Raw genomic sequence first — 12024 nt, 5'->3', positions numbered from 1 at the left:
ATTGCATGTATTGCATGCGTTAGTGGTGCACCGAAAGCAGGGCTATTCCAACATCATTGTCATCTTTCTACCATTAGGCCAGCTAAGCCAAACTGATCATGACTCGTGTAGCTTGTCACTTCCAGCTCACCATTTTGAATGATGCAAAACGACTGTATAGCCCCCTCTGCCTTTTATGTTTGCATAAATTTGCAGTGTCACATTTAACGTGTCCCGGTGCACGCATCCATCGGGCGGGTTGAAATGTCGTGTAAAACCTTTCACATTAAGCAGCTAATTCGCAACAACCATAGACCATTTTTGAATAGCATCATTCATTATTCTATGACCATGTTATAGGTCGTTGGGAACAATATTTATTACTTCGCCGAGATTTAAAATATTGCCACATTTTAATTATTACTGCGTCCCTTCATAGCACCCCGTCATCGTACTTAAAACTGTGATTTGGGTTTGTTTGGTTTGGATTGAGGGGTTTTTACATCCAAAGCGGCTCAGGGTATAAGAGACGCCGTGGAAGACTCGAGGCTCAGGAAATTTCGACCACCTGGGTTTCTTTGCCGTGCGCTCACATCGTAATATAAATATAGTAATCAACATGCTTCTAAGGTCATTTTTAGTCATTAATTTTTAACCATCGCAGTTAGGTGCTTGGTTCAAATTTTGGAAATTTGCTGCTAGGCATTACTAAAAACGCTTGAGATCACTGCGGCACCCGGATTGGGGGAATATGTAATCATTCTATGCGGATGAGCCTTACGGTTCGTGACGTCACGTTATGACGGAACACATCATGGAAGTTAGGTGCCACGTGACTTCCCTTAGACGCCGACATTACGCATCTTGGTTATTTGAACTTATGATTGACCTAATTACTCCGCAAAGTTTTTTCCTACAGACATTTTCATCTTCTATCTATTGCAACCATTCGTTTTCTTATAATTTGTTTCGTTCGAACGTATTTCTGCTAACAAACTTCTTGTGACACGACCTTGAAAAGATACCCATTGTTTGATGAACTTAATTCGCTCTAATTAACTAATTATTCTGCAGCCACCAGTTTTTCCCTAGTGAGAATATTTCATCTTCTATCTAGTGCAACCATTCGTTTTCTTATCACTCGTTTCATTCGAAAGTAATACTACCGACAAACGTCTGATGACGCAACGTACCCGACGTGTGATTGACTTAATTGGCTGCAAATATTTAATAATTACTCTTTATGCACCCGCAAGCGAGATTATTTCATCTTCTATTTATTGCAGCCATTCGTTCTTTATCACTCGTTGTGTTAGAACGCAATCCTGCCACTTATGACACGACATACCCAACGCTTGATTGACGTATTTGGCTCTAATCAAATAACTTATTAGTCTGCATGTGCCAATTGTTTTCCCAGCTACATTTCTTCATCTCCTATACAGTACAACGAAATGGTTTCTTATCACTTGTTTCGTTCGAACGACTTTGAAAACATACCCAAATGCTTAGGCATTAATAATCATGCCAATTCTTAAACTTTCAATACCAGAAACAAATACGCCACGCTGGCTCAACAAATCATGTGTCTTATTCGTGGGCGGAGATTATATCTATGGCGCAACGAATGTTTGCATCATAACCGCGCGCACACATTGACGAGATCGGTTCAGCCACAGCGTCGAGGGTAATCGCGTTTTTGATAATCTCTAAGTGGAGATTGAACGAATCAAGAAAGTGAGCAACTAGGAGAATAAGATCGAGATCGAACGTAGTTGGCAAGTACTCACGGAATATTACTAGCAGTTTAACAGTATCGCTCAAGCGGAAAGTATATAACAGTTTAATCATTATGTATGAACCGATGGGGCTGAAACATGGAGGATATAACGAGAGTGTTCTACTAAAGCTCAGGACAACGCAAAGAACTATATAGCAAAAAATATTAGTTGTAAGGTTAAGAGAGAGAAAGCGTTCCGAATGGGTCAGAGAAATAACTCAAGTTATTAAGACTGTGCTGGAAATCGAGAAGAAAATGGGCATGTCTAAGACATATATATAATATCCCTACTGAAAAATCTGTAAGGGGCAAACCCCTCACATTTTCTCACACAATCTCACTCAATTCACATAAGAAATCACGTACAAGTCGCATATAATTGCATAAGTTCTGATAGATTCTTGTACATTATCATAAATTATGTACGATATTTTATGATAATTATGTGCACCTTATGAGACTCTATGCGATTAAATGAGATTTTATGAGGTTATTGCCCCGTAGAACTTTTGCTTTTTCAGCATGTAGTGCAAAAACGGGATAACCGATGGCCGCTAAGAGTAAAACATTGTATTGCATAGAAGCGAAAGCAGAACTGGCGTAGCACATTGTTAGGTGGGCGGATAAAGTTTGCAGCGACCAAGTGGATACAGCTAGCAAAAAAGCGGTTTAAGTGAAGAGTATAGGAAAGCCTTCGCCCAGCAGTGGGTACCGGCTGAAGAAAAAGATCATGGTGATATGAACGTTGTTGAAACCACGCTACAAAACGCCAATGTCAGCCATGCGTCTAATTACTGTAGCTAAAAAGGGGAAAAAGAACCGCTGCGGTGGCTTATAGTGCTCAGGGCGCTTGGCCCGCCGAACCCATCGACACAGATTCAAAACGGTCCATGGGTCGCTTTTATGTGGAGGCTAAATGAAAGGCGTCCATGGAATGTGCGATGTCAGTGCTAGTTAAGAAACCAAAAGTGGTCCTAATTTCCGGAGTCGGCCAGACCGACATCATTCATAGCCTCAGCTGTTAGCCAAATCAAACGAACGCAAAAATTAAAAAAAATATAAATTATGTGATGGCAATAAAAGCTATCATGATTGAACTGATCAGCCCAGTTTTTCGACATTCGACAAATTTCGCATCATTGTGCTGTGCAGCATTTTTAACTCCAAAGTTCTGTTTGCACAAATAAGTTACCAAAATTATTCGAATGCAGTGCACAGGGCGCTCTTTTAAGCATAATGATCTAGAACCTAAAGCTACCGGATTTATAAGACATGAGAATGATACTTTATAGATCCCCTGCGGAGAATAAAATATTCCAGGTTTCTGCAAATGCTTCATTGGCTAGCAGCGTTTCAAACGCAAATCCTACGGCGCAACACTTTTGATATGCTTTGTGCGGGACTCTAATGCAGCCTCGAAGTTGTCCTCTCGCAATTCGTGAACAAGACAACACTGGTGTGCTTTTAAGGATAGAGGGGACGCTCTCGTCCACATAAACTTGCAAATGTGTTCCATTCTCAGCTTTAGTTCTCTGCCAGGTGCAATACTGCTTAGCTACGGGGGCATACAGTGTTATTCGAGTATCCTTTTGGTACACCGATATATATTTCGAATAAAAATAAGAAACTAGATGTCTTTAACTCTTTTTAGGTTTATACAGCCATGAAATAAGCTATGGTTCGCAAGAAGTAAATATACTTCTAGATGAAGTATGCTGGACTCTGAGTTATTGCGATGGTACTGCATTGTCTTCAGACGTGTACGAAGCTCGGTGGGAGTGTTACACTCATTGATGATGGGTTGCAGTGACTACAACACCAAATTAGAAAAGCCTTCTGTTATCTGGCATAACATGCACCTTTTTTTCTTCATCCCACTTATTTTACTAGAGTGGCGCTAAATGGTAGGTTTTATGCGCCAAAAATTGGCACTCGACATAAAGGCTACGCACCGAACGCAGAAAAAATAGGCAGTACAAAATTCATGAAATGTGTGCATTAGGAACACCCGAACATAGTTCCGCAATGTCTCCTTGCAAATAAAGCAGGTGGACTGATTAGAAGCTCTAACAAAGGGGCGAACCTTAGAAGCAGTTTTCAAAACTGTCCTGCTACACACAAAGCAAATGACCTGCCTAAGGAGTGAAAAATGGACGGTCACTTTCTGCCGCGAGAAATTTTTCTAAACAGGGTTATCAGCACTTTTCAAAATTCAAATTTATTTGACATGCCTGGAATTAAACCACGAAATTCAAATACAACTTCAAAAATTTCTCAAGAACCTCATAAAGGACGAAATGTTCTATTCTGAGCGCCATAATTGGCCTTTCATACTGCAAAAGTAAAACGAAGAACAATGATAATCTTAATAGGAGGTCATGCATTTAGAAAGTAATACAAATATTGCCAATTTAAATTATGTTATATATCAACTCAAAGTATGCGCTCGTATCGGAACTAAACTTATTTATTGAGGACGTACGAGATAATGCAGCATTACTAAATACGTTGCTGCCTATATAACCATATTTTGTAGTTAGCAGCTTCAATTTTCTAGAGCCACGTCGCCCTACATTGGCGCTTGCCACCATCAGAAAGGTTGGACAGGAGCAATGCCTGATGACAAACAAATATAGCCAAAAATTGTGCCTCCTTGCTGAATATGCTGAAAAAAAGTAATTACTTCTGCGTGGGTCTATGTACGTTCGCCGAGCGCCACAGAAGATGGAAGCTATCCATCAAGAAATTGCTGTTAAAACCGCAAGCTGCAAAAGCACACAAGCCCCATATCCAAGTTAATGGGCGTCAAGTTATGGCCCTTACCACACGAAACACGGCTGTAAGCTTGACAAAGTATGCTTGTTGTCAACGAATGTTATTGGAGTGTGCTTGTATACTTCCACTGTTTCGCGCTGTTTGATATCCTCAAATTTTCGCTCGTAAATCCGCCTTTTTCACAAGGCAGTTCTGCATATGCGCGTCCTCCTTTAGTTGAAAACAAACCAGCAGCCCAGCTGCGCATGCGTGTTCATGGCCTCCGCGATCGGCACAGCGGGAGCTGATCACGGGGGCCATGTGCAGTTTATATTGATGTGAGACATATGCAACAGATGGCAGTACCTGTCGAGTACAGACATCGCCATTTTACAGGCGGCTGAGTCTCCAACGACGTTTCAACCAGTAGCAGACGAATTTTCAACCACTCCGAGGGGGCGGCACATCTCGTAAAAAGGCAGATTCTCTTCTACTTCGGAACTAAAACCTCGTCAATTTTTCGAAGAGGGACTGCAACTTGGCGCGATTAATTTCGCCGGCATCTCTGCAACGAAGAGCATTATTTACTTGCTGTACATTTTCAGTTATTCGAATATTAGTAGCGAGGACTAAACTTTCGACATTTCAGTTTGCTTACAGTGGTTGCGGGAAAAAGTGAATTTGTCTCATAAGTAGTAGGCCACACTTCATTTAAGGTTACCCTGACAGAGGGCACCTTATAGAAGCACTCTCGTCACGCGAGATACTGTATGACAATCTATGAGGTCAGAAAGGTGGCAGTTACACCCTTCCACAGCTTTCAGCCATGTTCCCCAATATGTGATGATAAGCTTCTGTGGGAGAGTAATTATCGATTACTTTTCTTTCAACGATCACACTCCAGCAGGCGCTTTCATTACACGCCTTTGACAGAAGCATAGAGCTCGTTAAGCCCTTGACTTTTGGATTTCCTCACAAATTAGATGAAGCCGATGTGCACGACAGATGGCAGCGATCATCTTCAGCTAGAGGGTTTTCAATAGAAATGCGTATATGTATATATAGAGGTCATTGCACTCTTGTCGAAGAAGCAAACCCTTGCTGTATTCAGTGCCATTTAGGTAGACTACCTTGAGATTTGGTTAAAAGTATAGGCTGCAGTTTCTCCTTTGCTCTTCTCCCATTTGTAGAGTATAAAAAGAAAAGCCTTTTTTTTTTCACTGGATAAAAGCTTTAATACACGAAATTAAGCGTCAACAAACACTCCTGTCCTACTGAGCCCCAAACGCAGGAGGCGCCGAGCGCATCTCGTGTATTTTTATGGACTCCTTTATACGCAAGCGAAAAGCAGATTTTTCGCTAAGTAGATTCTGATGACACGGTCTTTTGCAATACCGCATTTTACAATTTTTTCATGCAATGTTTGTAGCCAATAACACAAGAGACATAAATCAGTGTACAATGCCTATCGTTTGTGAAGCTTTTTATGTGGAATCTTATCCTTGAATTTGAAGACTACCGGCGTTGAACGTTTGCATGGTGGACTGTCTTTCTTGGGCTGGTTCAGATAACATTTATTTGCGTGAGTATGCGGAAGTAACAAAAGTATCTTTTACACGGAATATACAATGTGTAATGTAATAACAAGCTGAAGTAACCTTTTATGTGTAATGCTGCGAATTTGGTGCATAAGCATTACAAAGGCGATACACAAAATTTAACAAATGTGTACAGTTTCTTCGAATTAGCAAGACGTGAGGAAATAAACAACTCAGTATGGCTACCATGGAAGGCTTCACAAGTTTTGGGCACCTGAAATTATTCCAAGAAAAATGCGTCTGCTGCGCACTTACTCTTTTTCCGCAGAGTTTGCAGAAGGTCCTTTCACCACCTATCAATTTAGCGTGGTGTGCATATAGTTTTCTAGATATTCTGTGACTCCTGGAGATTATTGAAAGCTTGGAAAGCCCACTGGAGATCCCTATCCATGTATGGAATGACAAGGTTTGGTGCACCGGGGCTGCTGCTTCTGACATGTCATCTTATCGTATGCACGCATGACTGACAGCTTTGCAGCATGCCGTACGTGTTGTGAGAGATTACCGCCACATATACCTTGACCATAATAGCCTGCGGTCGGAACGAAGGAAGGAATATGATACAGAGTGGTCACGTAAAAGTCTTGGCCAAATAAGTTTTTCCGTCTGGTTTATGTGGTAATTCCTAGTTTGCTGCACCTGAAAGCAATTGAGAATTTTTCCAACGAACTTCTCATACATTCTAAAATGCGGCGCCTTCCGGTCAATTGCCGCTTAACCAACTAGTCTCTACAATGTGCCGCAGTAAATTTTGAAGAAAAAAAAAAGGAAAATTATGGTTTCGGTATTGCGCTCTCAGAGCGTTTGTACCGTATTTCAGGACCGTTTTCGGCACAATGAACCATCTTTAGGTACTAACATATCAACGTCGAACTAGGTATATATAGGCGCTAACGTCCAAAAACGGCATTTGTAGCTGCTCGACAAATTCTGTTGAACGTATGTCAGCAGACCATGTTCCTTTACATCCTTTGAGCAGAGAATGTTCCTTTGCATCGAGCGGCGAAGCAAAAGAAGAGTTACGTCACGTGGCGTGATAACCGAGCAGTTCAGATTAGGTTTTAGCTATAGTCACTGCGTCACGCCATCACCGGACGTTGCGTTTTGATCTCCCGGAAACAGCTCCCCTGTTCTGCGATTGAACCATCAGAATTTCAAGCGCTGGAGGGCTTTGTAAACTGTTTTAATTTCGAATTTCCTTTGCCGAATTTCCTTTGGCATGGCTTTGAGACCTGCAATGTACCCATATGGGTTTGTTAAAAAATGAATTAGTGTGGTTCACATACTCAGCTTTTTTATTAGAGCAATGTTTCATTAAATTGCGTCAATCGGAATTGAGAGTTTAAACCTAAGAGTACATTTGCTACTTTAAACTTGTTTTTTTGAGAGTTCGTTGCAACGCACATTGTACACGCATTAGTATAAGCCCTTGCGCTTTCTTTTGTTATACCTACTGCAATTCATTCCTCGTTAAGACAGCTCAGACAAAGGTACACCGACGTGTTTTGCGTAAGTTATTAAGTTATTGTCAGCAGCTTTTTTTCACGTTTTGTCAAAGAAACAAAACCTGCAACTCCCAACCCAGACCTTTGGTACGGTCTTCAGTGCAGGCAAAGTTTTAACGTGAGATATCATAGACACAACTCTAGCTATACAAAGTACTGTGCTTAATTGTTTTTTTAGCTTGGAGCGAAGAAAGGTCAAGCTGAATGGTAATGATATTCTTTTTTACGCAGTACCGTATATAAGGTTCCCGTGTCGCAGAAAAGCCGTGTCGGCGTTGTTGTTCTCTGACGCTGCAACGCGAAAATTGAAGCCGGCATGCGGCGCCTAGCGGGAAAAAAATGCGCTAGTACTGCGCTGCCTCTGCACAGGTGGCGCACCTAGTGTACATTTTGAAGTAAGACTCTGCGCTAATGGACAGCCGTGTCAGTGGACAGGAATTTCGCCGGTCCAACAGGTGGTGTTAAAGCCTACACCTAAATCGAAGCTCGAGCATCCTTTATATTTAAAATTTTCTCTGATTTTTCTCTATATCACGGGGAGTTAAATTAAGCTATCATGCGTTTTCCGAATTGCTCATGTGCTCGAACCAATGTCGTTTTGCATACGTAAATAAAAAATATTAGGTGTAATAACCTGCCCTAAGAATGGTTGGCTTATAGAATACGCTAACCTCTGGGAAACATATTCAATGGAGTATACTGCGCAATGGCGCTAGTCGCTAGCAATTTATTTTCAAGGGTAAATTTTGAGGGTACGAGGCCGAATAGTTATTGGAAATCAAATTATATAGCACGTACTTCGGACGCGTTTACTGCAAACTGTGTGACCATGCCTGGAGTTTACGTGGGCCCCATCGTCGATTTTGGCATCTTATAATATTTTAACTTACCTCCACCCTCTTTCACGACGCACGTGTTAAGAGCTCGCATCCAAGCTGAGCGGCAATGGTGTTATAGCAGAGCACGTGAGCATTCGAAGATTGTGTGACCACGAACTAATCACTACTGATACGTTCTAATAGTCATGACTTCATATCTTTCAATTACGTTCATGTAGGTCACGCGGATCCTGTTATTTGCGACGCATCTAGTTAGCACTAAAAACACCACGTTGAATCGAGACGAAAAAATCTCTATTACATGCAATATTTAGGGAAAAATGTGAGCCATGTCCCAACAGAATATAGATACTCGAAATGACATAAAAATTAGGTACACCAAGTATAGCACAAAGCATGAGCCAAATATTGCTAATTCTTTAGCAATATTCGACCCTACGTTGACCCTATCAAATTCGACCACTGGTATGTGCTTTCTGGGTGTTGTTCAATGCCACCAATCGCACGCAACGGGCGAACTAGAATACCGCTTCGCAAAATAATGCAATCACACGGTCAATTTTTATCTGCATTGTAACAATAACTACCCAATAGTCTCCGCCGGTAATCTCTCATTTTGTTAGTTCTTTTCTACGCTGGGTCTCTACTCTATAATCAGCAGGTTAAAACCCTCTTGCTTCATTAGGGTAGCTGCATGCTCAGATAGAAATATCTAACATTTTCTGCATGAGCCATACCGGCTAGCGTGGCAGTTTCAGATAGGTCGACCAAACCGATGTTTACCCGATCTAAACACCATGCTAGCACACCTTGCAAGTCGAATCCCTCCAGTATATTGAGTGCCTCGAGCAGCACGGCGCCTTGGCTGGGCAGCGGAGTGGTGTGCACGATGACGTCACCACGGTACGTGGTGGACACAGGCTCCACCTCCAGGGGTTCGGTAGAAGCAAGATGTTCGGCGAGGTCTTCGGTCGAAAGGACGCCTCCAGCCTTACGCACGGCATCCACCATGTTCTGGGCAACGCAACCCTCGTACACAAGGGGTGGTCCTTCCATGGCTAGCCTCTGCATATACACCAAAGTACGGTCGTTGTCACGTCCTCCACGTAGTTACTTTCAGTGTGCGAAATACCTGGGACAACATTGCGTTAATGATGTTACCGGCAGGCAAATACAGGGTGTCCCAACTTAAATGAATCAAGGTATAAAGAAAAAACTTAAGCTTCCATCGGAAGTAAAGCGAGCGTTATTAGAAGTCTCTCCATCTAAAGTCACTACTAGTATTTTATTTCCTCTATTTGAATAATTATTTGGTAAACTATTGCTTTAAATGGTCAGACGCTAGTTGGAAGTTTATAGGGCGCCGCGAAAATTGTGTGACCTAAATGTTTTGGTCAGGTTAGCATTAGGGTAGCCATTTATATTCGGCAAAGTGAAAACCCACCAGGTTTAAAAATACCCCAGCATAACGTACGCAGTCTATCGCGCTTCGTTCGCCTGTATGCACTGCGATTATACACTCTATCAGCGATTCAGTAGAAAGCTGTTGTACGCTCCTATTATGCGCTGGCCACGATATAGCTTCACTTCGCTGCAGGTCTCAAGAGAAACGTCAAGGTTGGTGTGGGTGCTTTATAGAATGACTGCGACGCTGATGCTGTTGTGTTTGTGGGCACTGGTGTTTTCCGGAGGTGTTTTTGACTTTGAAGTCAGGCTCCTGCCGCTCGGTAATGCTCCCTAACATCTTGGTGGATGTGCTGGGTTTAACTCAATCTCCTCATACTTATAGTACAGTTTGAAAAACCGCTTGCTTCCCTAACACCAGCAAAAAAAAATGTAGATTACCTGACCGCCGATACTTACTTAGCTAAAATTTCGTTCTAGTTAAATTTTATCTTCAAGTGTTCAAATTTAAATGACTATTGGACTCCTTCAACAACTCATTTTGCGCATCCTCGCCCGTGTTTGCTAATCCCCATTGCGCTCTCGCTGCGCTTCCAAGCACACCAATGATAATATAATTAATTCGTTCAAATCTGCAGCATTTTGGATATTTTATGCATGCTTGCCAGATGACGCTACCTGTGTTACTTGTCCTTATAATTTAGCACATACTCGATAGCATATTATGGTGAGGAGCTATATGGTATAAAAACCAGGAACTATATTTTGTGGAAAAAAAATTAGAAATTGAGGAGTGAGGTTTCCTATTGGTCCTTCTGTATATTTCCTTACAGTGCCAATCATTTACTTTCGTATTGTATTTGAGCACGTGGGTTGCAAAAGCCTTTCAACCAATCGCAATTGTCTGGACCGGTGCCTCTGGTTTCTCCACTGAACTCTAGCTTTAACACTTTTTATCTATGCAAAATATCTATCGCGGCCAACTGACTATTACCGCGAAACATACAGATGCAGTGTCTATCTCATACCGCTATGAGCCAGTCTGTAAAAACATTAACCCAATTTGACCGTCTGGGATAACATTACAGCCGGACATACAAGTTTGGTATGCAGCTTAAATCGTATACACCATATCTGGTCCGGCGATCAAGCCGGATAGACCTCTCCTGTCTAGAGCTCAAACAGGACAAACCATTTCAGACAAACCATACCAGACGGAATTGTCTGGTATGGTTGTCTGTAATGAAGACACTGACATTGCAGGCTTCCCCTAACACCTAGCAAATAAATTCTGCAGGCTTTATAAGCATAAGACGGATTGAGGACTCAAAATATGACGCAACTTCTATGCGGCAAAAATTATTGTGTGTTAGCTCACTGAGACTATTTGTTGATAGCACTCATGCTGCTGGTCACAATGACGTAAACTGATGCAGTAATGTTGCAACGATCCGTAGTTTCCATGTTTTCCGAAATGACGACACAACGCAATGTACAATGAGCGATGAACGCAATTTTACATATACCATTCAGGAAAACGAGGATGATGAGTATGTGGTCATCTCGGCGCGTACATGCGACACCATGTGTCGCTGAATTCGTAATTATAGTGGCACCATCTTTCGAATGGAGATTGATGACGATGTGGGGGTTTTGATCTTTGATCACTCGTGTTTTAACCGCTGCCGTCCACTTTGCGACAGTGTGAGCCGTGATGGTGTGCCGCGGCGGTCGGCCTGGAACCCCTGACTGCTGCGGCCGTGTTTCGACGGATGCGAAACGCAAAGTCATCCTAGTGCTGTGCGATATCAATGCCCGTTAAAGATCCCCAAGTGGTCTAATTAAATTATTCTGCATCTCTCCACTATCGAATGTCTTCCTTTTTTCACTCCAACCTCCTCCCTTCCCTTGCGATGCGGTGTAGAGTTCCACCTCATCACCAGATTATCGATGAGCAGCTGCGTACTAACCCTACCGCTGAGGCCGCTGTCGATGGAGAAACGCAAAGGCATCCGTGTGCTGGGAGATGTGAGTACACGGTAAACATCCCCTGGTGGTCGAAATAATGCATAAGAGACCAACTACGAAACTTCTTTCAATTCTAACATTCCTGCCTTCCTCCCTTAATATACGGCGCGGTGCTGGTGTCCACCCAGAGCATTTAT

The 12024-nt window shown here is 42.3% G+C and overlaps 1 protein-coding gene across 1 annotated transcript in view; it reads right to left on the bottom strand.

Annotated features, from left to right (window-relative positions):
* Positions 1–12024, bottom strand: part of LOC146189442 (uncharacterized) — a 55716-nt gene that overhangs the window by 17049 nt on the left and 26643 nt on the right. Inside the window, exon 4 of the mRNA XM_084603265.1 lies at positions 9265–9520. Coding sequence (XP_084459391.1) covers positions 9265–9520 — 256 coding nt within the window. The remainder of the gene's footprint in view (positions 1–9264; positions 9521–12024) is intronic.

The sequence above is a fragment of the Amblyomma maculatum genome, chromosome 5 (assembly GCF_055883805.1).
Source record: "Amblyomma maculatum isolate TAMU_Amacu chromosome 5, ASM5588380v1, whole genome shotgun sequence".
Classification (NCBI taxonomy): Eukaryota; Metazoa; Arthropoda; class Arachnida; order Ixodida; family Ixodidae; genus Amblyomma; species Amblyomma maculatum.
This window is presented reverse-complemented; position numbering and strand designations above follow the sequence as displayed.